This window comes from Daktulosphaira vitifoliae, unplaced genomic scaffold (genome assembly GCF_025091365.1).
Source record: "Daktulosphaira vitifoliae isolate Bord-2020 unplaced genomic scaffold, ASM2509136v1 Scaffold_4, whole genome shotgun sequence".
In the NCBI taxonomy this organism is placed as follows: domain Eukaryota; kingdom Metazoa; phylum Arthropoda; class Insecta; order Hemiptera; family Phylloxeridae; genus Daktulosphaira; species Daktulosphaira vitifoliae.
In genome coordinates this window covers 1,198,979-1,221,451 of record NW_026099575.1, presented here as the reverse complement: position 1 = coordinate 1,221,451, position 22,473 = coordinate 1,198,979, and the positions used below count along the sequence as shown (strand labels likewise).

The following is a 22,473-nucleotide window of genomic DNA, read 5'->3' as shown; positions in this document are numbered from 1 at the left end:
ATTTTTACTTTATCGAATTGGGTGTCATGTCCTGTATTTTTAGCGTGTTCGGCTACGGCGAATTTTTCTATCCTTTGGTAATCCACGTCTTTTTCGTGTTCTTTTATTCTTGTTGCAAAAGCTCTTCCTGTTTGTCTAATGTAGGATTTACCACAAGAGCACAGTATTTCATATACTCCGGGTGTTTGCATTTCTGATAGCTTATCTTTCGGGTTCCGCAGTAGTGATCCTGCGACTGTGTTCGGTTTAAAAACAGTTCTTAGTTTAAGTTTTTGTGCGATTCTTGAAATGCAGTCAGTGATTCCCTGTATGTACAGTAGTATTAAAGTTCCTTTCTTTTCATCTTCTTTGTTTTCTTCGTCGTCATTATAAACTGTCGGTGCAGAAAAGGAAGACCAAAATGCCAAGAATGTCAAAAACAACAACAATAACCAAAAACATAGTTGTCAACAAAAATATCAGCAAAAACAAGATACCGTAAACAACATGAGTCATAAACAGGTATGATAAACAACCGATACGGTAAACAACTGATATGATAAACAACCAACGTATAAAAATAGACTGATAACAAGACTAGCCGCCAGTATAGTTTCAGCCACCGAACAGTAACTGTCGCTCCGAAGATGGACTCTGCAATGAGTCCGAAACGTGAGCAATCAACTGCAAACATGGATAAATTCTCAAGCTTTTCAAATAATATGACAATCCATGAAAGTTTCAACACATTCATAAATATAATATCACATAGGATTCCTTACATATTTTTGTTAGGATTATTTCCTTGTCACTAGTCAAACCATCGATATTTATCGAGGTTATCGTCAGGGCTAGCACTGAAAAGGGCCTTTTGGTAGTTGACTTTGTATTGGTATTTATCACGTTTGGTATATACACCCAGAGAAAAACCTCGATCTATATAATAAATTCATTGTTCAATTTGATAAATATATCATTACTAATGAATCTATGATATATTTATCAATATGATGATTTTTTTTCTTATCTTGAACAATAATTATTCATAAGAATAATTATTTTGTTCGTATTTATAAAACATTATCATAAACCCTTGATAAAATTTCTTTATCAAAATTGATTGAGGTTTTTCTTTGGGTGTAAGACCCGAGCTCCGTGGTGGAAAGATTAGCCGATTAGTTAGAGGATCACTGAATCGTTGCCTAGGTGGACCGCTTAGAGGTACTTTCCTTACACTCTAGTATCACCTCATATAAGGAGTTAAATTATTATACAGCATCTTTTACTATAATTATTGTATCAAATTTTTACGTCAACTCGGAAAGTTGGATTTACGTAAATCAATTTAAGTAGTATGAAATAATAAAAAATATTTGTCTATTTCAAATATATACACTCATCAAGTATTTATTGTAAACTTTAATTGGACGCAATATTTCCGGAACATTTTCAAAAGTTAAGTTGAAAAAGTTCTACTTTTTATAAGTATGTTTCAAGTTTTAAACTCATTCTGTATAAAAGAAAATGGTCCAATTTTTAAAAAAAGTGACATACATTTTTATTTTTAATATTTTAAAAATAATCAGTACAAAATATTATTTTTACCTATTTTTTGGTATTTTAAAGTTGATTTTTTGAAAGTTTATAATAAAAAAAAGTTGAATTTATTACCATAACTTTAAACTCAACTTCATGTTTGAAATTTACATTATTAAAAAGAAAATTTTATGAGAATAAAAAAATTGTATTGTTAAGATTAATATGCAGTCAGGAAATTGTAAATTTATCAGAAAAGCTCAATATTTTTTTGTATTTTTATTATAATAGATTACTTAAATAGAAATCATAATAATCATTTCTAAGTAATTTTTGGTGATTAAAAATATTTTACAATTGAAATATTCAGAACATAATTAATTTGAATGATTTACTTTAAATAAAAAAAAGCCATTCAAAATGTTGTTAAAAAAATCTACTCAATTGAGTGTATTATTTGTGATCATTTAAGTACCGTTAAAAAAAGTTAGTCAAATGAGAACTAAGAAAATAAACGAGAGCCATAAAAAAAATCACATAGTAAAAAGACTTCAATATGAATAAGAAATTTCGTCAAATAGGGGGGAGATTACAGTGATGGGATCCGTGATATTTATTAAAACTATTGAATTTAAATGAGATAAAAATTAAATGATTAAAAAATTTTTTTCAAACTCAAAACACTACAGTCTTATAAAATTTACATTTCATTGGAATTCTTTTATCGCATAACACACCAGACACTTCTCTTCACTTTAACTATATCTATTAACTATATCATCAATGCATAATTTTTTCTATTAATTTTATCGTTCATTTATTTTGAACTTCTAATTTGTGGTTATCTTAAAAACTAGATGTGATGGAATCTAAAGTCAGGTTTATAATCAACGTCAAAATTCCATGTAAAATTCGTCTAAATATTATGATCGTAGAAATTAAAAAAAAATTTTTAGATAGTTATATAGTATAATATAATATGTATTATTTTAAATGTTTGTATGTATTTTTCATTTTTGTTTTCAAAAAAAGATTGTTTACATTTTTACCAGTGCAGTATATTTTAAATAATTAACCTATAACATGTGTATGTTTTGCCACTTTTGAAGTAGTATCCTCTTTATAAAATCGACTTAAGCCAAAAGTGTAATTTTATATTCTTGTAAATTACAATTATTTTTTTAAAAAAAGTACTCTCTATGTTTAAAGTTCATATTATTTTTTTCGTTGATATTTAAAGATGCAAAATAGGAATATATCGATATATACTTATACTACTTATAATTCACTAAAAAAGGAGAATTAAAATTTTTTTTTTAAATTTTGGAGTTAATGAATTATTAAAAGAAAATATTGTATTTTCAGCAAATTTTAAAACCTTTTAAAACTAACGGTTTAGGTAATTTGGCATGAAAGACCTTAAAGAAAAAATATAATACATATTTAATCCCTTTGACTATGGTTGTTTATAGTAACCACAAGCTGCGCCACTGTCTACGCACTGATGTAGGGCTGGGCAAAAGCGCGCGCGTACCGCCCCATCAACACAGATAGTGCCCGGCCACCATCATCGTCACAACACACGCATCTAAGAGCGCGTCCATCACCTTCTCCGCAATCACCTCACTTTCTGTTTCGCCGCTGACCTAACCGTCCCTCCTGCATTATAAATCGACCGAATTCCGGTTTACATCATATCGGCAACATAATTTTAAGTTTATCTGAAAGTTTGTACATATTTAATCGGTGCATCTAACTTAAACCAATCGTTAACGACTTATTTTTTCGGATACATTTCCTGGAATCCTCAGGCAAGCGGTTAGCGTCCTTCAACCAACGCGTATTACTTACCAGTATCGCGTTATAATAGGTTTATCTGCCAGTTGTATATGGTTGGCTCCTTGTCAACGACTTCTTTCGCTTATACCTAAGAACACATCCGCTACTGCCGAAGTCGCTATCGCCTTTACCTTTCCAGAAGAGCAATAACTGCAGTCCGCAATTATAACGGCTACCGTTGTTATTAGAGACGAAATTGCAGCAGAAATATTCAACAACACAATCACTTCTAGTACCGTTAAGAAACGCACCTTACCTCGCTTCTGGTCCTCATTACCAGATATACCTGTAGATCATAGTATCTATTCTATTGAAAGTCAATCAAAGGTCAGTAGTACATCATCAGCTGTTTCAATTTTAAAATTTATGAATATTATTAAAATTAATTTAAATGGTCAACACAAAACTTACATAGCTTAGTACATCTATACTCTATAGTTATTATAAGTCCGCTTTTTTTTAAATGAGATTTTTAATGATAATTTTTAAAAAAGTGTACTTGTCATAAATTTTCTATATCGAAATGTCCAATAAAAAAGTTGATTTTTTTTTAATGTAAACATAAATAAATATAAATTGTATTAGATGGTATATTTAACCGAAGATATTAACTGAAAATACATTTTATGTTTATTGCCCCGGCCAAATATTATCATGGCTCATAACTTATTAGTGGAATACTGAAAAAATAAATATTCAATAAATTAATTAACATAAATATTTGCATAAAACAAAAACTCCTGGAATATTAAGTAGTTATGTATAATTATGTTATATTTCTGGAAAAACATTATATTTAGGTTTCATTTTATATTTGCAAAATTACGGAAATTTTGAGGTAATTGATTAAAAACAATAAACTATTTAAAATTATGTTCAAATTAATTGGTAAATACTGTTTCTTACAAAATATACATAAAATTTTACTAGACGGGAGCAAAAAAATTTGTATGCATTTACAAATTTGAATTAAGTAAATTGAAACGACTTTTTTTACAAAAAGTCGTTATGCCTAAGATATGTCAAAATATGTAATTATTTTCACCACGAGGAATATTATCATATCCCCTCGTAATTACGTCAGTTTTACTTAGGTCAATGGCTCCCTTTAACTTTTTGCGCTTAATATGACACCTTTGGTTCAATTTTTATAAAATAAAATAGATTTTTTCAAGTATATTTTACAATAGAGTTAAATTTTTTGTTTTAAATTTTAGTACAATTGAAATAATAAATCGAAAATTATAACTATATTTTTTATATTATACAATAATCTATTAAATCTTAATTGAATGATAATTTTTAATTAATAAAAGGGCTTTTCAACATTTAAAGAGATTTTTTTCATATTCTACTAAGTTAGTTAACTATTACATAACTACATTTACCACAATATTTTGATTTACTAATTGGTATACATAAGAAAATTTAATTTTTATATCCCTCCATATTATTGCTTATAAGTAGATAGTTATGAGATTAATACGGCTTTTGGGGCTTAATTTCATACGAAATTTTATTCCAAATCAAATTTCCTTCTAAGATATATATTTTTTATTATGAATGATTCTTTACTTTTTATTAACTTAAATCGTTATAGCTTCTAAGATTGAGTTTTATATTAACGTATGAAAATGTGTTAAATGGTATTTAAAGATATTACAATTATTATTACACATTTATTTAGTATTTGGTGTAATTTAAGTAGACTTAAAAATAATATATTCATAGAAAAGCTTATTCTCGCGACTTTCAAAAGGAAAAATACTGTCTTTACTATTTGATTTTAATCAAATAAGTTAATAATAATTATTATACTATAATCATTTATTATAAATAAATAATTTAAATAATAAAATAAGCAAGGAATTATCTGATGGCCTCTTCTCTTTAGTTATTACTACAGTATTTAGTCATTATTATTGGTCTAATATAATGTCGTTATTTTTAACATAATCCAAAGACATCAAATTTGTTTTTTGATAAATTGGCCAAATGGTTGACTAAATCGAGTAAATAATATACCTATCCTTATATGATATACATTGTACTAATTCACTTACGTCAATTATATTTTTAAAAATTTGTGTAATTATTGATATAAAAAATTCGTCAATATTTTTATTTTATATACCCATATTCAACATTATCATTATCATTTATCAACAAAAAGGTGAACAAAGGAGAATCTCAAGAAAACTATGTTTCATTTTACTGTCAAAAGTTATATATTGGTGCTGTAACAAGAATGAAGGTACCATTGAATTTCTGACAAAATATCGATTTTATAGGACAAAAATTCGTAGTGATCGAAACATTTCCCAAGAAGTTATATATCTTTATTAGTGATTGGTTATAAATAAATTCTACGCACCCAAATCCTACTTCAATTGAAAATCTTATCATGCGATAATAGATATTTCAATTTAGCACTAAAACTAAAAATATTATTTATTTATATAAAAATAAAATAAAATAAAATGATTTTTAATTGTTAATTGTAAAAAATATTTTATACATAGATAGGTGCAAAATTTTCAGTTTTGGAGCAATTTCAGTACTCTGTTTATTTTTTTAGCTAACGTAGCAAAACACCTTATAATGTAAATTTTTCAAAAAGATTTGATTTTTTTATTTATAACTAATTTTATTCAATTATTTAAATGCCCATAAATCATGTACAGGATTCTCGTAGTAACAAGTCCCAAAAAATAAACATAAGTTATTTAGAATTATGTAAGTTATTAATCACCTATCATATTTATACATGCTAGATATGAATTTAAAAAATAATATATTAGTTTAAAATCAAATAATATGTGGTTGAATTACTTTTAGTATGGTTTTGATAGAAATGTTGTAAATGACCTCATGAAAAGGTTGATTGAAACATACAAAATATATAAAAAATCGATTAATTATACTGGTTTTTAAATTGAAATTTTGTAAAATCTAGAGATGACGACGATTTAGTCGAAGTCATTAGATTTCCCTAACTTCAAAACTAAATTATGTTAAAGTAGAATATATCTCAACAATTCTAGCAATTCGCCCTTATTTTACAGTATAGTTTTCCGATAAAAATATATTGATAACAATACTATTAATACAGTATAATAATATATTATGTGTTTATTTATGTAATTATAATGGTTCTGTTGCATTAATGTGTGTACGAGGCTATGATGCGATTACAATTAACAGTCAAATGATTCCATTGGCAATTTTTTCACCAACTGTAGCACTAAAATAGATTGCCTATAAAGAACGTCTCGAATAATTAAAAATCGAATGTCCTATCAGTAATTTTTGGCAAAGGTACAGTTTGTCTTTAAGATCTGTTGGAATTTTTTAAGTCTAAGGACAAAAATAAAAACTGCCTATTCATCTAAAACTGTATCGGTATTATTCTAATATATTGTAATCCAACACATTTAAAAATGGCATGGGTGATATTTTTATTATGTTAATAAATTTTGGATTAAATCATTTAGTATTTAATATTTTACTTTTTAGTACATAAAAATTCAATAAATTATAATAAATCTAATTTATGAAATTTTTATTTTATTATGACAAAGTTAAGTTGTTTTATTTTAATCGATTGCAATAAAAATTTAACCTGAATTAAACAACAAATTGGTATCCATTATTTCTTAAAATATAATTTTCGTTTGGTTAACATACAAATCAATATAATAAAAATTGATCACTTGTGGCTAATTAATTAAGTAAAATTAAAACTATATTAAAAATATTATTAATTTAAAAAACTAAAAAATATTAAAAATATTAAACTCAAAGCCACAAAAAAATTAATGAAAAGTCGCGGATACGTATTTCGGAAACAATGTTACCATTATCAACGCTAAACACATACTGAGTTTAATATTTTTAATATTTTTTAGTTTTTTAAATTAATAATATTTTTAATATAGTTTTAATTTTACTTAATACAAATCAATGGTGTATTTTTAAATTTCGCAGGTGGAGTATAGCGAATATCATTATACTTATAACACATCGTGTATACCCTAATATATGATAAAATTAGTTTTAAATTAAAATTTTTGCCTTTCAAAGTAATATCTAATTCGGTTGTTGTTTCGTTTTATAAAAGGTTATAATTAACAGTAAATTTATGAATCATATACTAGATTATTTAAATATTTAATGAAGGTCATAAATATTAAATGACATTTGAAACAGTTTCACTGGACCAACTGGAAAGAGGGTGCTCCCAACAATAAAAGAACAATTTAGAATCAATACAATTAAATGTATATTGGTTAGATTGGGTTCTATTACACAATGAGTCTAAAAAGTACATATCTTGAAAAAAGGTATTTTGAAATATATGACTTCAATATTTTTACGTACAGTTACTCTGTTTAATACTTTATTTTTATCACTTATAGCTGTATCTCAGAGGTAAACTTCATTAGTCGTATTTTTTTTAAATTTTTAATTAACTCAATTATTTACAAAAAAAATTAATTAGTGATAGTTTATTTATGACGTACAGTCAAACTTATATTAATATTCTTAATTAATTCAGCTTCATTTATTTGTATAAAATCGGAACATTTTTCTCATTTTTCATAATTTCAATAAAAAGTATACTATCTTTTCCTCCTTTCTACCAACTATTTGGTTAATTTACTTAAATTAGAAGAAAAATTTTGATGTAATTGATGAACTAGTTTCAATATATTCATTTATTTATCGTACTTTTTAGTGATTTACATTATGACCTAACATTCTCAATTTTATCATAATTTTAATCATGCATTAAATGATTATTTATTTTGAGGAAACACTTAGGGCTCAGTCAGAATTCTTTAGCAAATGAATTACAAGATTCAATACCTGTCCTGTTTTTCTGTTTATCGCCGAACTCCTTATCCATTGATTACCCGCCTTAATAGTATTATAAAACTGTGGAATAGTAAATATCTAAAGTACCTCATTTAATGAGAACTGAATCTTGATGTACTTCAATTTTGTTTCTAAAATTATAAGTTTCCTCACTACTTAAAAACGTTTCTACAACTTTAAAATTATTATGTTTAAAAACAACAAAGAATCATATAACTGTAAAACGAAAAACCTAAAAATTTCGATGCGATTTATTCTGAAACATCATTAAACATATAAAATAAAATAAAAAATGTTTATTCTTAAAAAAAAACGTTAAAAAAAAATATGTAAAACAATAAACAAATTTAAATGTAAAACGTTTTAATTTAAATTAGCCGTCTCCTCCCTATTTTTACCTAATATAATAATTTGAATTTTCATAACCCCAATGATAAATTATGTGTTTTTTCTGTGTATTTATGAAATAATAATATAAATTTTATTTTTACAAAAAATACTGCTAATAATCGAAAAATGTTTAAACTTGGTTAACATCAGTTTTGGAACCCTTAACAAAATTAAAAAATAGAATCTTAACAGAATCTTATTTAATTATTTTTGAACACTTTAATTTCAACCCGAACTCATATTTTATTTTGGATCCAATTCCTGTATTGAAGACAAGTTGTGGTAACAATTTTTTTTAACTTGCAGTACACTACTTGAACTTTAATTTATTGTAATATATAGGTGTTCAATAAGTAAGAAAATGTTTTTTTATTATTCTCATTGTTTGTAACAATTCCTTACTGGTCTGTTTCCATACTTTTTGAACACTATGTATAAAGCTAAAACTTAGATATTAAAAAAAAAACTGTTTAATTCTTTAATTCAACAATTAGCCATTTTAGATCACTAAATCTGCTAATTGAAACAATGAACTCAAAATTTTCAATGTCAATAATTTTGTTGGAGTTAACAAAACATAACATGAAATATTAATTAACAGAAACTGTTGATCCAATATACTGAATTAATTTATCAATACATCTTTTCGTTAATACATTGAACTCTTGTTCGTCAATATAATAAACCTAATCTTACAGATAGTTCCAACCTCTATGCTCATAAAACTCAACCTAACCGTACCCAAAGATTTTCGGGTGCGATCAGGATGGACATAGTGAACATCTCCTTGAATTTTCTCTTTATATAAATGCAGAGTATACCCATTGACGGCGATGATATGCCCATTAAACCCTGACATAGTTGGGTCTGTCATGCTACTAATTAATTTTGATTTTGTTCCATTAATACAGTAAATTATTTATTTAGTATTCAGTTAATATTTTATATGTAATTTTAAATTGCATATAATTCAATTCATAGAGATTTATATTTATCCATGATAAAGCTTCAGTATCTGGGTTTATCTTCTCCTTGTTTTTCATGGGTTTAACTATTTTGTTTAAATTAAATTATTATTTAAATTCATTATTTTGGTTTTATTATTTTATTAAGTGATATGAATTTATTAATAATGTTTTAATGAAAATTTATAAATTCTTATACTAACCTAAAATTGTTTATAATATTTCCTTTCTATGTACAATTCGAAAACTGGTAAAGTATAAAATGATCGGCAAAAATGATCCGACCTTTACCAATAATTTTCTCAAAGTTTCATAACCAAATACATTCGTTGAAAAAAAAAATTTGAAAATCGGAGCACGCTAGTAATTTTTCCAGAAAAGCGTTTATTACCTTGTACATTTATACAGTATGATCAGTAAGTAAGGAAACAGGTCAGCTGTTACAAACAATTACGATAATATAAGACCGTTTCCTTAATTACTGAACACACTATATAATGCAGCTGAGTACAAAAAAGGCTGGAAAAGTTAACACATTTTTTTTAAACTCATTTATTAAGATAATTTCAAAACTATTAAGTTGAAAGTTAACAAACAATTTTTTTTTTTGCTTCGTTAAGTTAGCATTAATTTTACAGGAAAATTCACTTATTTAAAACAACTTAATTAATTACTTAAGCCTTAGGTACACTAGTGTTTAATCTTAATCAACGAAATATTTGTTTTTTTAACATGTGATAATACCTTTTCTTAACGAGTAATTTCTTAGCTAGATTTTTTTAGAATAATATATAGTGAATGATTTATTTAACATACATAATTAACTAGTTTGTATAATGACTGATAATATAAAAAAATGTGTTTATAAGATATTAGTGATCAACGATAAATTAATCAGCTTGATCTAGTACACAACTTCAATACCTGACAACCCACCACGAAGACTCAAACGTAAATGGAACGAGACCAATTGACTTAACAAATTAACGACAACAATGAAACCATAACTTGTATACAGCTTCAACTAAATCTAATCGAGGTGTTACCAATGGGTGACTTCTTTTAACGCTATTAATGTTATGTAATTGAATAAGTCAACAAAAAAACTTATTGTAAATTTTCATGTACAGATTGTTTTTTTTTTAATAAGAAGAAAAAAAATAGTTTTGAACAGATATTACCTTTAAAAATAATTTCTAGATAAACTTTAGACTTAATGCTACCTAAAAAAATACTTTATTGAAATCTCTGACAATAGCTCTTTCATTGATAGATATAGAGAAATAGGATGTTTATGTAATACGGAAAGAGATTAATTATTATGAACATTGGAGATGATGGTAAATTTTTTTCTTACTTATTAAACGCTCTGTATGTGTATACTAAAAATATTTAATAAATGTAGCCTAGGAATTAAAAAATATGAAATTCAAGAAGGAGAAAAATGTTTTTGTAAGAAACTTAAAAAATTAATTTATTTATTTTTGAAAAATAAATAAATGTTATAATATTAATTACTTTGTCACTATTTTTATCGTTTATCGGGGTAATTATGGGTATCTTATCTCAAGTTTCAACTTTATAATCCGAGTATTATGAATAGCTATTAGTACTTGCCTTGAAATTGTTACTATCTCAAAATTTGAGAATGTTAATATCTTCACCAACCCAAAAAAAAAATCATATAAACAGGAATGTCTAATTACAATTATTATATTATTAATACTAATAATAAAGTATTAATTATATACATTTTTAATAATTAAAAGTGTTATTAAAATAAAATAACGATTTTTTTTAGTGTTTTTTTTATATTTTACTATTTATATTTCATATATAGTGAAACCACTTTTCAATGGACTCTCTATTAGACGGAAACCTATTTTAAACGGAAAAATATGGTTCTGTTTTTCTACAAATTCAAATTAACCTCTATTAAAGGAAAACTTTCTCTAATCAGAAAAATGATTCCATTGAAAGGACGTTACACAGTAGTATAAGTATATGGTACTTCCAATTGAAAAATATTTAAATAAATATATTTAGCGATTTAGATAGAAATTGACATAACAGGTTGACATATGACCTGTAAATAATAATTATTTTTTTTGTAACATACATAATATTGAGAAATCATTGTTTTCAGGTATATAAACGAACAAGGTTGTTTTGAAATTGTAGTTAAATCACTTCAAGCCAGTAAAAGAGAATATAATAAGGAAGAAGTAAAGACTTTTTGATCATTACATCTGTGGAAATTTAATGGACTTGAATCGACAGACAACAAAGCAAAGTTTTAACTAAGGTAACAATCATCGTATGCCGTCGCTCAGACGTGATTGAGTTGTTAAACAGTCTATGTCCGATTATGATTATAGCAAAATTATATTTATTGATACTATTGAGTTTTAAATCTTAAAAAAATCAGGGTAAGCTAGTGATTGTGTTTTTTACTTTTGTATAAAACATATCAAAAATTATCTCGCTAAAATTGCTGCAATTTCAAATTTTTAATACAGATTTTTGTATTTTCACTGTCTTAATCTTGTAGATATTTATCGATTATTTATTTTTTAATTTTATGGATTAATAATTCTATTAGTACTATTATAATAGTGAATTATAAAACGTCTACAGTAATCATTAGTATCGTAATTGATTTTTTTAATCCGTCGATTAATATTATTTCAAAGTTCAAATTCAACTGTTCACAATTTACGTTATTCAGTAGTTTCGATTTTTTTTATAATATAATATTAATACTTATTAGTAAATTAAAATTATCTACTCTTATTGAGTGTTAAACTTGTTTATTAAATTCATAAATGATTTTGTTTGCAAAGTCACACGTAATATAACGCGCCAGGGATTTCATTGTTGCTTGATAAACGTTTGTGTTTGGTGAACTTGCGAAAGAACGCAAAAGGGTCACATGTTTGTTCGGACCTCAGACGATCTACCACCACCTACGCATAATATTTTGGTTAATTCTTGGGAAATACGAGAGCGAGCGCAGCCACAGCGTCGCCAGTGAGCGCGGGCGCCTACAAGGCTAGCGCGATATCGTCGCCATCGTTCGGCTACACGTCGACCGTTGCTAGGACGACAGTATTTACGGAAGGACGACATGGAGTTAGCCGTAGGTGCAAAACGAAAAGCCCGAGAGCCGTTCCTGTGCGCCACATTGCTAATAGGGCCCAATACTATGGTTCTGAGTAGTGTAGGTATTGGCGGGCAAGGAAGCTGTACGTGGGATGAATCAATGAGACCAGCGCGCGACGGGACTTTCTGCATCCTCACCACCTCACCGTCTTGCCTTCCTGCATCTGTGCCGCGGTCGCCAATGGCAACGGAGTAACACTTGGATGACGTAGACGGCTTGACGCCCGGGATACATCGTTCGCTACCGTGGACCTATTCACTATCGATAGTTGAGCGTAACACGTGAGGTGGTTTGCCATCGATCCTACAGATTTTATAACCTCTGGTGTCTAGCAGCAACAATGAAACTTTGGCCTACATAATAATAATACATAAATCATGCGAGACTGATAATGTTTCAATAATATATGGATCAATTAGCCACTAATTAAAATGTAGAAAAACATAAATAATTTCTTTAACAGCGCAAATGTTTATATTTATAATACAAATATAAAACGCATTTTTTAATATAATTCATAATTTTAACATGCTAAAAATGGTAGATGCCCTCTTTAGTAAAAGCATTTATGGTACACAATTATAAAGCCACTGGCAGATGAAACCTATCTATAATTTCCATTTTTTTAATTTTTCCCTCGACTTTGATGCTTGTCTGTATGACTACCCGGCATAGTCTTATAAAACTGTTTACATACTATTATTTAAACACAATAAGGCCAATACTATTGTATTGGATGTACATTAATTAGTTGTTTTTTATAATTAAAAATACTAGTTTTTATTAAAGTAAAATACTAAAAAATTTAGTAAAATTATGTTAAAAAATTGACACTACAGAGTATACTGAAAGATGAAAAATTAAGAATAATTTCAAATCAATAGTATTATCACAGTATAAGATCATTAACAAGTATATGCATTAAATATACCATCATATATTTTGACATAAGATTTTCTATTTTACAATTAATTATTTATTAATACTGTCAAGAGAATATATTCTTAATGCGTCTATATTAATGTGACCAAACTTTAGTTATATCTATTCAGTTTTGTACCCAAGTTTACTTAATGAAATGGAGGTTATATAAAAAGGGGTAAACATTTTAAAACGTTTAAAATGCCCCATAAGACCAATCTAATTTTTTTAAATTTTTGGTATTTTAAACAGTGTCAACAATTTAATACCTCTCCTTATTACACAGTCTTACATTATATGATGGAAATATATTTCGATGAGATTTGTAATATATCTTATGGATATACCTCTCTAAGACAAAACTCTGAGAATGCTATTGATATGTAGAATAATCGNCCTCTCTAAGACAAAACTCTGAGAATGCTATTGATATATAGAATAATCGGTTTATCATAAACCACTCAATTACTCGCATAATAAATACAATATTTAAACAAAAATTTTGATTTCATTTAGTTGCGTATATTTTCTAAGTTCTCAACTAATAATTCATTTTTAGAATCATCTTTTATAACTTAAAGGAATGTCAACTTTATTTTTTTTAAATTGCAACATGCATATTAACTAGCTTGCGAAATAGAAAATTATTGGTCGATATCAAATATCGGACCAGTACTTTAAAATTTATTAACATATTTATACTTAAGGCGAAGGAGAGATGTTTAATGATAAATATTACATTACTCGCAACATTCTCCAATCTATACTTTGAAATAATATCTTCTAAGATAATGGATCGAAAATTATTATGGACCAATCATTTTATCAATTAGATTACTTTTTATTTCATAAGCTAGTTAAATATGAAAAATAGTTTTAAAAAAATTGACACCATTATAAAGTATAAAGAATGAATTAAACGAGTAAGTAATAACTGATAAATCAAGAAATATATTAAATTAAAAAATACTAAATATAGTTATCTTTATGTAATTATTATTTAAAGAGAAATCTATTTTCTAGCATTAAAAGAATCACCTTGTATAACGATGAATTATACCGTCAACATTTTTGAGAACAAACGTTAATATCGATTTTCCCAACAATGAACTCTGGAAACTGAGATAATATACTTGGTTTTTTATAATTTTTAAAACTGCTTTTTTTTCATATCAAGTAGTCAGTGACTATTTAGATGGACATCATATAACATTAATAAATAAATAATTCCGAAATTGATTTCCATCTATAATATTTAAATTAATTTTCTTGTATAAATAAAAATACTAAATTTCGTAAATAAATAAATGGAGCAATAGCATTTTTAAGTTAAAATTTTAGTAATTGTGATTACATTTTAAAATTTAATAAAAATATATTTTAACTATTATTGTTAAAACTTTTGTTTTTATAATTGACAATTCTATATCAGTTGTAATTATTACTTGTATGTCTAATAAAATTACACTGTTGTAGACCAAAACTCGATTCACTCGATTATTTAATGAATTTTTATTTACCTGTTCCATAATAATCAAATTACTATAGCACTATTTGTTATACATTTGAATGTTTAAATTTAAACTTTATTAGATACTGAACATTTGATAATCAACACTAGACCTATTGTATGAATGATCTGTCGCAGCCTCTGGGTTGATAAAGGCGGCTGAAGAAGTATATCATATCATTGGACAATATATATGTACAAAAATAAGAAACTAAGATATAATATTTATCTCACTTAAAAGGTGTAAAAACATTTATCCTCAAGTATTAAACTAGTCCCTAACAAAGGTTTTATGGAAAAATATAGAAAATCGAACAACTTTCTATCCTTGGAAATTAGGGTCAAATATTTATAGACTCATGATTTTTGTTTCAGTTTATAGCTATGTGCATAGGAATTCAAAATCCATAAAAGTATTTATAATTATATCGCTACCTCGTTCGTTTTGATACCTAAAAACTCTATTTACTTGTGCAAAGTGTAATAAACATAGTAATTACTATGCTTACTACATTAATATTACAATTTTTAGCTTGACTTGAAGGTCGACGATTAAGTGAGAAATTACCATTTTTATCATTATTTAGCAACTAGTTTAAAATTCCGTTTAAGTAAAAAGAGTACGTTTTCAACAGTATAACTTGGGATTCGCTTCATCATTGGATACAATTATGTGTAGTCAAAAAATTTTACTCAACAATGTTTGTAATGGACAGAAGAAGAATGGTATACAGCTTGGTTTGTAGTTCATGTTTTGCGAGTAAAACCAAAAAATAAAGACTCCAAGTGAAAACAAAAAAGTTTTATTTTTTTTTTTAAGCTATTTCTAGAGCTGTTAGAGTTAGATATAGTGGTTACAGCCACTATGCACACTAAAAAAAAAAACGTGCACAAACTGTCAAGTACATAGCAAAACCTCCTTCTCTCTCAACTTGTTTAGTAGTACTTGAAACTACTTTTACAAAACAAATGAACTACTTGCATTAAATTTTGTATTTAACGAGTTATGAATATTGTGATACAGTTAATATTTTCATTACTTGTAAACTATTATTTTAAATTGCATTTTCGAAAATGAAGTCTTGGATTAATTATTATTGAAAAATTATTTAAGGTCAGTTAGAAATATATATCATGTTTAAAATTTTGTATGTTGATAATTTCAAATTGTTTATACAAGTTGATCAAATATCAGTTTTCAACTAAAAAATGTTTACATGACTGGCAGCTTTTGTGAATGTGATAAAAAATTTATAGTTCAGAAATTTGGTTACCTGTATTACTGTGTTACTGAAAATCTTTGAACGCTAATCTGAAACTGTTATTATCGAAATACTTTTAAATTTAATATTAATCTAGTTAAATGATATTATTCATTTTGTATATAATACTTTTTGAATATATTGCTATATAATTATGTTTTATATTACAGTAACTAATATAACCANCTATATAATTATGTTTTATATTACAGTAACTAATATAGAAATACAGGGATTTTAACAAAAGGACCAAATGGACGCCAAATCAAAAGATGATTCTAATATTAACCTCACACTTCGACTTATCATGCAAGGAAAGGTAAAATATGAGAATTATTATCTTAATATAAGTTAACATAAGTTGTTTATAAATAGAAAAAAATATATTCAAATAACCCTAGTTATTAATAAATTTAGATACAAGGAAAAACACAAGTGTAATCCTCCAATCTATTAATAATAACTCCATCACCAATATTTGAATCACTTATTTAAGAAACGACTTAATTTCAAAATGCAAAACTACTAGAAAATAATAATAAACTTCTTTTAAGCTACCATAAACGTGTCGCGATGTAATTGAAATGGCCAAACAAATGATAACACTTCGATATAATACAAAAAATAAAAAAAAATAACTTAATTTTGACTCAAAGGGCTATAATGGAAAGTTCTGGACTTAAATAGTTTCTATAATACATAGTTATCGACCATGAATATATACGTAATATACGGAAATATGTATCCACGATTACTTAGTAATTATCTTGTGGCTTTTTGAGTTAATTATTGTTTAGTTTTACATTAATATTTTTAATATAATTTTAATTTAAAACATTTTTTTTTTAAATTTTTATAGTATCGGACTACGATAAAAATTACTTATAAGACAATATACCTACATAAAGTAGATATGTATTAAAAGATTTGTAACTCAAAAAATCCTTATCCTAAAGTTCATATCGCTCAATCATAGTTATATATATAAAAAAGAGCTAAAATTTGGTTATTTTGAGATTTCAAAATAATGAAAACACAAAAAAATTATCTTAATTTTTTATTATTAAAAATATATATATGTATATTAACATATAAAATATATATGTATAAACAAAAACTATAAAAATTAAAATAAATAACACAAAACATTTACTAGGTCAAAAGTTATTAAAGATATTAAAACCTAGTGGACACCTTGTACACTATAAAAAAAATCAAATCCCAACTTTTTGCCATATCAGCTTTTGGAATTAAGCTACGAATATACGAGCTGCGATAAAAAGACATACAACATGTTTTTATTAATTTTTGTTAATAATTATTTTTTGTTTTCTTCATCCTTTAACTATTATAAGAAACCTTACACAATGTTTGATATTTAGTATTGATTATAACTTATTACTCTTACATAATAGAAACCTTGTAAGGTTTGTCTTGTCTATAAACTCACCTAGTAGTTTTAATTTTTCTATAATCAATATAAAATAAGTGTACTTTAATAACATACGCAACAATTAGACAAAATTTAAAATTTAATCTACATAATTATAAACTGTGAAAAAATGATTCCAAAGTTTGATTTTTATAATAAAATATAATATTGTAATATTTTACTCTCTATTTTATACAAAAGAAAGTAATATATATATATTACTTATATACATCGGCCTCTCCTCTCTAGATATAAGAATGTTAATAACATGAAAATAATCATAACCTTACCTAAAGTCTGTATTTTAAAATAGTAATAATTTCAGAAATACTAAATAAAAAATTGAATCAGGAATTTACTTTATTTGATTATTTCATATTTTATAAACTAGTTAATTATGTATGTTATCATTAAAAATAAAAATTTGACACCATAACAAGGTACTAAAAAGTACTATTATTTTCATCTTGTAAGTAATTGGAAGATGGGTTGGAATAAACGAATCAGCATGCATTATAAAAATGAAAATATCACTTTCTTACTTAGAACGTATCTTCTATTAAATACCAGAAAATATACCCACCAATTATTGTAAAAGTTTTCTCGGTAGAAAATCTGTCATAAACAATTGATAATGGTTTGCTAGAATATTTATCTAGGTGTTGTACTTTTATAGGCTTTATATAAATTTCAACGGAATTAAAAATAGAATTAACATAGGATCTTAAATAATTTATATTAAGATTAACACCAGCATTAAAAATTTAAATGTTTCAAAATCGAGATTGACGTTCAAAAAGTTCAGAAAAAATATTTTTGTTTAAGTTGGCAATGTTTGATCATTTTCAACTACTAACTGTCTAGATTTTAATATTTTATTCTCTTCGGTTAATTAAGCTAATGTTTAGAAACATTATTAGGTTTAGATTCCATGGATTTTTATAAACTTCCATAATAGTAACTAATTTCTTCTTACTAGATTTTTGAATATAAACAAAATCACAATAGCTACAAATCCAAGATTTAATTAAATTTATTTACAGTACAATTATTGTACAGTATTAAATATAAAATTATATTCTGTACATACAATACTACCGTTAACGGAGTCTGGTGTATTACACTTATTGTACATCAACATCGTACCAAAGAAAAAAGAGCAAAACATAAAACACGTCTAATTTCTTAAAAAGCTTACAGTGAAATGAAAATAAAATTTTTATTTTCATTTAAATAATAAAATACTAAACAAATTAAGAAAACTGGTAATTTCATAAGTATTCATAATTTATTAATTATATATACTTCATTAAACAACTATTTTTGAAATTAAAGCATTACTACAAAATAATGATCATATGTATAGTAAAATTTATAGTGATTTAATTGAAGTAAATTAGACTAATTTATATTTACCCTTAACAAATATAAGTAAATATTTATTTAATTAATAAATACTTTTTTTTTTTGTTTACAAAATTTTATTGGAAAATAAGTCTGAAATATTATAAACTACTTTTAAGTTTTCGCTTTTAGTAATAAGATTTTAACAAATGGAAAATACTACATATTTTAGCTTCGATGCGAAGCTGAGAAAGTATTAATTTTACTATGATTTTTGTTTTTTTTTTTTTGTGTCTGTTACCACTTTTTCTCAGCTCTCACTGAACCGATTTCTTTCAATGATACGTCAAAAGATCACAAATCGTATCTAGTCGAAGATATTACCCTCAAAAATTGAAAAAATTTACCTCGTTCCCCGTAAATGAGGGAAACCTCCAAAAAAATTACAAATTTAAAAATCGCTAATTTTTTCAATTTTTTTTACTAAAAACTGCCGTATCTTTTTCAAAAATGAACATATCAGTATAATTTTTTTTTATAGATGCTTGATGTCCTTACCTATCATTTGGCATATTTTTTTTTTATAAATTTAACACCTAACCTGCCCACAGGAGGGGATTTAAAATGACTTCTGTTTCACAAAAAATTAACTTTTGAAAGTGTTCCGGAAATACTGAAACTTTTATATATATCTTAAATTAAAGCTAATGTAATGTACTTTATTATGGAAAAAAAAATTTGACTTATAAACTTGTCTTCGTGGTGAAAATAGCTATTAAATGCTATTTTCGTTTGAAAATTCTTGATTTTATTTTTTACATTTTTAACTTTATAATGCTTTAACTTATTGAAAAGTGTATGGATCAACACAATTTTTTTATGAGAAATAACATTTTTTAATAATTCCTTTTTCATTCAAAATATTAATAAGGAAATAGCAGATCATGTAGCTTTTGGAATAATCCACCAATTTTTTAAAATTAAACACTATCTAAAGATTTGCATCGAAGCGTTTTTTTTTTTTTTTGATAGTGATTTTAATCACTGTCAGATATCATTATACTTGATCCAACTATGCCGCGTCACCACTGTGCCACGACCCCCCTGTACTGGCTTGTTGTTTTTTAATAAATTTAATGAAACATTTCACCATCATAAAAAATTATAAATACCCTTTGGAGTAAACTTATATTATATTCTGCACAGTGATTAACTACGTTAAATTAATATAATATTGCATATTTTTAGGAAGTAGGCAGTATAATTGGGAAAAAAGGTGAGATCGTCAAACGTTTTAGGGAAGAGGTGAGTATTAAGTGTGAATTGAACATATATTCTTAAATGTACAATTAATAAATGACTTTACATGCTTCTAACTCCCGAACTTAACATGCTACAGAAGGTGATGGCCCTCTTTCACAAGTTAGAGAGTTAAAGATGGTTTTTGACTAGGGCAATGGACCAGACGGGTATTACAGCTTACTAACACCAGATACCAACAATTAGAAAATCTTGTTGGCATCCGGGACTCCATGCACTATAATATACGTTTCTACACCCCCATAATCTACAATTAATGTGTCATAAAAAAAAACCAATATAATAAGACAAAATATTTTCGGCCATTGTACGTGAAATTAAAAACTTACTTTTAAAATAAAAAGAATACATTTTTGCTTCGAGGCGAAGCTGAGAAGATATTAATTTTATCATGATATGTTTATTAATTTTTTTTCATTTTTTTTTTTGCGTCTGTCACTACTTTTTCTCAGCTTTCACTGGACCGATTTTTCTCTACGATACGTCAAATGATTACAAATTGTATTTAGTTAAATTCATTACCCTCAAAATTGACAATTTTTAAAATTGGTAAATTTCGACATTTTTAATTTAATTCAAGATTTGAAAATATTCCGAAAATATTGACACTTTTATTTAATCTTAAATTAAATCTTATGTAATATTCTATACTACGAAGAAAAAAATTTCGATATATAGTGAACATAGTTATTATCATATTCAAAAATATGCTATTTTTGTGTTAAAATTCTTGGTATTGTATTTTAATTTGTTTTAATATACTTTATATGAGATACACTGATTTTCATGAATATTATATAAAACTAATTGACATAGAATATAAAGTTAAACTTATTTAAAATTAATTTTAACATTCGAATCAGCTTAAATTGGCAATTTTATCAAAAAACGAATGCGACGAACATTTGCCGATTTAGTAAAAATCATTGCCTGTAGCAATTAGTTTTTGCAATTTTTCCTTAATTATTTTTGAGTTAGAATTTTGCTTTTGAATTATTCACCAATTTCTTAAAATTAAACATTATCTACAGATTTGCATCGAAGCGTTTCTTAAGATAGTGATTTTAATCACTGTCAGATATCATCTATACTAATCTCAACTATGCCACGCTCACAGTGTGCCGCGACCCCACTGTGCAACATATTTTTTTATACTTTTAACTTTTTTCCATTGTTATAGTATTGGAAAGATCTTCATATAAATATCTTAAATATATTTAAATATTGTCTTATAAAGTCATTCATAATATTTAAAGGGATTTCCTCTAATAGCATAGATTTGAAAAAAATGTTTAAAAATTGTTTGTTTTTACTTGGGAATTTTTAAATTTTCTGAGGTTAAAAGATGGGCTAGGTTTTAACAATTTTTATAATTAACTTTCAAAATTCACTAAATTTTTTTGAAACAGTGCAATTATAAACAAATTTATGAGTTATAGACTTTGTTACAAATTTAGATAAAAATGAACTTGGGTACTAACTAAAAATAAGTGTCAATGTGCATATATAGCCAAAAGTCATCTGATTAAATATAAAATTCAAATTTTTAATTCAAGATATTGATTTTTACAATACTTATTATTTCAATTGTTATTAGTCTGGAGCAAAAATCAACATATCTGACGGCTCTTGTCCTGAGCGAATTGTGACGATATCTGGTTCAACCGAAGCTATTTATAAAGCTTTTTCATTAATATGCACTAAAGTTGAAGAGGTAAAAGCTTAAAATTAGTTTATGTTAACTCTAAAATTAATTTTAAAGGAAATTTAATGTTTCGATAAATTTGGCCTTAGTGGTGTTTCCTAGATAAAATAATATATTTCCACAAATTACTGATACATAACTATTATATTTATTGACTAGTGTCTTTATTATAAAATCAATATTGTGTAATTATATTTAGTCAACATAATTAATAGTAGTATATATTTTT

The 22,473-nt window shown here is 25.7% G+C and overlaps 1 protein-coding gene across 3 annotated transcripts in view; it reads left to right on the top strand.

Moving 5' to 3' along the window:
• Positions 1–3,061: 3,061 nt before the first annotated feature.
• Positions 3,062–22,473, top strand: part of LOC126904029 (poly(rC)-binding protein 3) — a 33,473-nt gene continuing 14,061 nt past the window's right edge. For all 3 annotated transcript variants that reach the window (XM_050682664.1, XM_050682665.1, XM_050682663.1), the window contains exons 1-5: positions 3,062–3,681; positions 11,734–11,892; positions 16,656–16,762; positions 20,468–20,524; positions 22,137–22,253. In XM_050682664.1, the coding sequence (XP_050538621.1) occupies positions 16,697–16,762; positions 20,468–20,524; positions 22,137–22,253 (240 nt within the window). In that variant the 5' untranslated portion in view covers positions 3,062–3,681; positions 11,734–11,892; positions 16,656–16,696. The remainder of the gene's footprint in view (positions 3,682–11,733; positions 11,893–16,655; positions 16,763–20,467; positions 20,525–22,136; positions 22,254–22,473) is intronic.